The sequence below is a fragment of the Tursiops truncatus genome, chromosome 10, assembly GCF_011762595.2.
Source record: "Tursiops truncatus isolate mTurTru1 chromosome 10, mTurTru1.mat.Y, whole genome shotgun sequence".
Classification (NCBI taxonomy): domain Eukaryota; kingdom Metazoa; phylum Chordata; class Mammalia; order Artiodactyla; family Delphinidae; genus Tursiops; species Tursiops truncatus.
In genome coordinates, this window is record NC_047043.1 from 101,991,789 (window position 1) to 101,996,913 (window position 5,125).

Below are 5,125 nucleotides of genomic sequence, written 5' to 3' on the forward strand. Positions count from 1 at the left end.
GTAATTTTGGAAGACGTTTTAAGGCAACACTACGGTTCCCATCCCGTGTCCGCAAGGCTCTCTTCCTGGACTCCCGTGTTCACACCCGCCGTTTTAATGCCTGTGGAGGGCGCCTCATGCACAGGTCCCCAGCCTCAACCTTTTCTCTGAGCTCCCAACCCCAGAACTGCCACCCGACTTCCTTACACCTGGTGGCTCAATCTCTCTCAACCCAACGTGTAGGAACCAAGCTTGCAATCTTCCCACTCAGAGCAGAATCCTGGTACGACTTCCTTCCAAATAAACCCACTCCTTCCCTCCAAGGTGTGTCCGGACCACCCGACTCTGGTTCTTTTTTCCCCTGTAAACGTCTCTCTAACTGTGGACTGTCTCCCTTTGCCACCCCCTGCCACCCACCTCATAAGACACCATCTCCATCCCAGAGGTCAGCGCAGCCTCCTGGCCCCCTGACACACTCAGTTTGTTCCCCTTTCACGGCCAGGGTGGTCTAGTCCCATTACGGCATCTCCACTGCGCCTGGAACCTGGGTGGGCCCCGTCACGCCTTCTGTCTAACCCCGCCTGGACCAGCGTGGAGGTGGGGCTCCCCCTACCTCGAGCCTAGGTGTGTGCTCTTCCCCTCCCCCCTCGGCCTGGCTTGAGTCCATTAATCCTTCCAATTCCAGCCCGAACACCCACCCTGGGCGCTTTCTTTGACCGCCTGCCCCACCCACCAAACCTAATCAAACCTCCTGTCAGTCACTTAACACAATCACATTGCTGCCTTTTTCTGTAATGATTAGATCAACCTACAGCACCGCATCTAGAACCCGTGTCTTCAAGGCAGGGTCTCTGGGCGGCAGAAAACTGGAACGCAATCAGCTCTTCTCGGGTTAAGCTGCCTGGCCCGCCCTCCTTCTATCCAATCACCATGGGCGATCCCGACACACTTATAAGAGGGGCCTGGGTGGTTCAAGACCAGTGAGTTTCCTGTAGGGCCGCCGAGAGGACAGGCCTGCTCCGCGGGAGATATTTCTGAAGGCTGCCCTCAGGCCGACGGTCGTGACTGCGAACACCCCTGGACTCCAGCGCCTCGGGCCCCTCTTCCCGGAAGGGTCTCCTGGAAGCCGCGCCGCGTCTCCAGACCCCCAGAGCCGGCCGCAGAGGCACGGCAGGGAGACTAGGTACGTGCCGGGCGCCCTGGGGGATGGGCACACCTTGTATGACCAGCTGGGCGCAGAGCCTCCGGTGCCCTGGGAGGGCCAGGGCCGGCTCCCCAGACGGCCTCGCCCTCCACGCCTCTGCTCCCCACCTTCCTTCCCTCTTCCCTCTGGGGAGGGAAAGCTCCAATCGGCCCAAGGTAATCTCGTCTCTCCCACCTCGTCCGGACACTTGGGCTGAATTAGTGAGCCCTCCTGCAGGCCAAGCGCTACTGGCGCCTCTTTGAAGACAGTTTAACAGGTCACCGCAGACCCCTCCCTCCAGACACCGCGTCCCCCTGCCGCCAGCCTGACCCGGCGAGCTCCCGCCTGCGCAGTGGATGTGGGGGTGCGGAGGGGTGGCTGGAGCCCCCGGACTGACCCGGTTTCCTCTCTCGGGCAGGTTCCTCATGCAGGAGCAGAGACCCTCCAAGCGCTTTCGCTCAACGGCCGCTAATCAAGGTACGTGAGACACCCTCACCCCCTTTCCGGTGCTCCCCAGTTCTGACTCTACGTTGGCTGTTTACGTGTATGACACAGAAGGCGTTTTGTGGACAACAGCGGCCCTCGCCTCAGTTTCCCCTCCAGACACGACCGTCTTCCTCTGTTTCTTAGCGCTACTTGCTGTTCTCTAAACGTCTCCGCTCCTGCCGACTTTCCCCTTTTGCGAAGGGTCTTCCCTCCCGGCAGAGGAGTGTGTAGCTGTCGGTCACGAGTTCTCAGCAACATGCCCACCCTCACTTTCCACACTGGAGCCCCGGGCCCCACCTCCCACCCGCCTTCCAGAGACCCGTTAATCTGAGCGCAGACATCCTGTGCCCCAGGGTTAATTCCCCTCTTCAGAATTTTCCAGGACTTAGTAGTTGGGCTATTGTTTGCAAATTCAGTGTTCTCAAACTCTTCCCTGATTGTTAAAATTCACACCCAGTCAAGCGCTCTACCAACTTGACCCCCTTCCAACCTGCTCCAGCCTAGACTGGCAGTCTCACCCCAGCCATCACCCTGCGACCCGCCCCCCCCACCCCGCCCCGCCATCGGCTGGGGAATCCCATCCCCCTCTGGAATTCTACGCCCTGTTTCTTTTATCTGGTGTCCTTTTCTCCCTTGGCTTCTTTTTTCTCATTGGAGCACCCAGCTCTCAACCCTCACCTCCCGGTTTTCCTAGCCAAGAACTGAGGGAAAAAATGAACCCATTTGGTGGTGACCCCAAATCCAGCTCCAGCCCAGGCCCCCACCTGGATGACCCAAACACCTTAGCATCATCAGGTTCCTCCTCTGTCCTCCAAACCTGCACCTTCTTCCTTGGGAAAGGCTTCATGCCCTCCCGCCGGGGAAGGGGTGCGGGAGGAGCTCATAAGGATGGGCAGGAGGGCGCCTGCAGACAGACGGGTCACCCGGGCGCCACCAGCCGCCGACCCCTTCACGCCTCCCCCGAGGCCGCAGCCCCTCCTTGCCAGCACCCCTGCTCCAGGCACACCTCTTCCCTGCCCCCCAAGTCCAGCTGTGATGCCCCTGCTGCCTTCCTTTCAATGGCTCTCCCTGGACCGCAGGGTAAACCCAAGCCTGGCTTAGCTCAAGGAGGCCCTGGGGAGCTGCCCCGCGTGCGGTGCTGTCCTTCAGCTGCCCAGCTGTCCTTCAAGTCAGGGAGCCGGGCTCCCAGCCTCTCTGCCCTCCCTGCTCCTCGGCCGTCAGCGCTGTTACTTGGTTTTGTTTGCTTCTGTCTGTCTGTCCTATTGAAGTTTAGCGCAGTTAGGACAGGGACCGTCATTTTTATTCAAATTGAACCTCTCTGGTGAACCTAGACTCTGTGTCCCCATCAGTACAACGGGGATTATAATACCTGGCTGGCCAGGCAGCTGTGAGGGCTGAATGCCATGGCCCGTGGAGAGTGCCCAGCCTGGAGGAGGCTTGTGGCCGTCCAGGGGCCCCCCCCACCCCCCCCACCCCCCCAGCCTCCCTCTGCTGAGTCTCTGCATCTCTCTCCACCTCAGGTGTTCATCCCCAGGAGACGGGCTGCCCTGGTGCAGAAGGCGGAGACCCTGGGGGGGCAGCCGGACCCCCGCAGCCAGGCCAGCCCTCGAGACCCTTTGCTTATGTGAACCCCGTGAGACGTGAGGCCCCCGCTTTCGTGGGCTCGTCTCACCTTGCACAGAGAGGCCGAGGCCACCGCAGGGGAGCTAGCCAGGGGGCTGAAAGAGGCCGGGGCAGGGACCCCCGCCTGCAGGAGGGGCCGGGACGCCTGCTGGGGCCAGATCTGCATTTGGAGCTGGACAGCGGAGAGGTGCCCGAACAGCCCGCGGAGCCAGAAGCCAGGGAGACGCCTTTCACCAGAGCAGCCATGGCGGCCGCGGCACACGGACACGTGCTGCGGAACCCCGGCCCCGGCAGTGACACACTCAGGATGAGACCCCAAGGGCCGCCCAGTGCCTACGGGTTCTGGGGTCTCAGGGAGGTCCAGCCTTCCGCCTGTTCCTACGTGGGGTTCGTACCCTCGGGCTCTGCTCTGATAGTCATGCAGACGCCCTCCGGCACCTACCTGTATTCGGTCGCAGCACCCTATGCCCACCACAGCCAGCCCCTCTCTCTCTGACCTGGGCATTTGCTAAATACTCCAGGAGTCCTTCCCCCAGCTGGAGTCCCCTTCCTGTCCCCATTGTCTCCCCCGCTACCTGTATTGCCCGGACTGAACCTGCAAGCTCCCCCAGGATCCCGGCAGGCCCAGGTCTGCTTCCCACAGGACAGGCGGTGCCAAGGGACAGAGCAGCGCATGAGGTGTCTGGGCAGAGAGAGCCCCAGGGTGCTCGCGAGATGGAGAAGCTGTGATCGGAGCTTCCCAGCGAGCGGCTGCAGGGTCAGGATACTGACGGCGGTCCCCCAGCAGCCTGTGAAACCCGCCAGTGGTTCCCCTCGGAAGAAGAACACGGATCCTGAGTGGGTGTGAGAGTGACACATGTGCATGAGGCTTGGGTAAAGAGGAAATTCCAAGAGCTGCCTGTGAGGTGAGACCTACAGGGAAAGCAGAACTGGCCTGACATCAACACTCCCTCAAAAGCATCGGTGATTCCGAGAAAGCCATGAGGAGACCCCCTCGGATGCTGGAGAGCACACGACCCTGAGTCTCGAATTCCATGACCTGGACCAGGTGGCGCGTGGACAGGAGGGGCTGGGCACCGGTCGAGGCACAGGAAAGGGGCCTGAATCCTAATCAGACCGGCCCGAAGCGGGAGCTTCCTCTGAGCTCGAGAGCTCACAGGCTGATATCAAAGCCCCTTCCTGTGAAATCCAGCTCCAGGCGAGTTGTTCTGCTGCCTGCCCTGAAAGCACAGATGATGCTTTTCAGCCAGGGAAAAAAAAAGAAGTGGGAAGAAAAGAGGAAGAAGTGGGATGCAAGAAGGACCAGAAAGCAAGGAAATGGGTAAACTGTATTATTAAGTCTGAATAAGTATGATCCTCGAAGAAAGATGAATAATCTGGAATTGAAATTCCAGAAGGGGACCTCCCTGGTGGCGTAGTGGGTAAGGATCCACCTGCCAATGCAGGGGACATGGGTTCCTTCCCTGGCCCGGGAAGATCCCACATGCCGCGGAGCAATGAAGCTCGTGCGCCACAACTACTGAGCCTGCGCTCCACAACTGCTGCAGCCTGCGAGCCTAGAGCCCGTGCCCCGCAGCAAGAAAAGCCACCGCAATGAGAAGCCCGTGCACCGCAACGAAGAGTAGCCCCCGCTCGCCACAACTAGAGAAAGCCTGCGCACAGCAACGAAGACCCAACGCAGCCAACAAATAAAATTAAAAAAAAAAAAAATTCCAGAAGCACTGACATAGAAATTTGGGGGATGTAGGAGTTCAAAGGAGCTACAAATTACTGAAATTCTGGTCTAGTCCTGTAATTCTATAGATGCTCAACCTGAGGGAGCAGAGGAACCCTGAGCATTTGTAAGCAGGTGGC

At 59.6% G+C, this 5,125-nt stretch overlaps 1 protein-coding gene across 1 annotated transcript; it reads left to right on the plus strand.

Annotated features, from left to right (window-relative positions):
* Positions 1-1,587: 1,587 nt before the first annotated feature.
* On the plus strand, positions 1,588-3,767 carry PRR20G (proline rich 20G). The gene is made up of 2 exons (XM_033863745.1): positions 1,588-1,639; positions 3,169-3,767. The coding sequence occupies exons 1-2, from the start codon at positions 1,588-1,590 to the stop codon at positions 3,765-3,767; spliced, it is 651 nt and encodes a 216-aa protein (XP_033719636.1).
* The last annotated feature ends 1,358 nt before the right edge of the window (positions 3,768-5,125 follow it).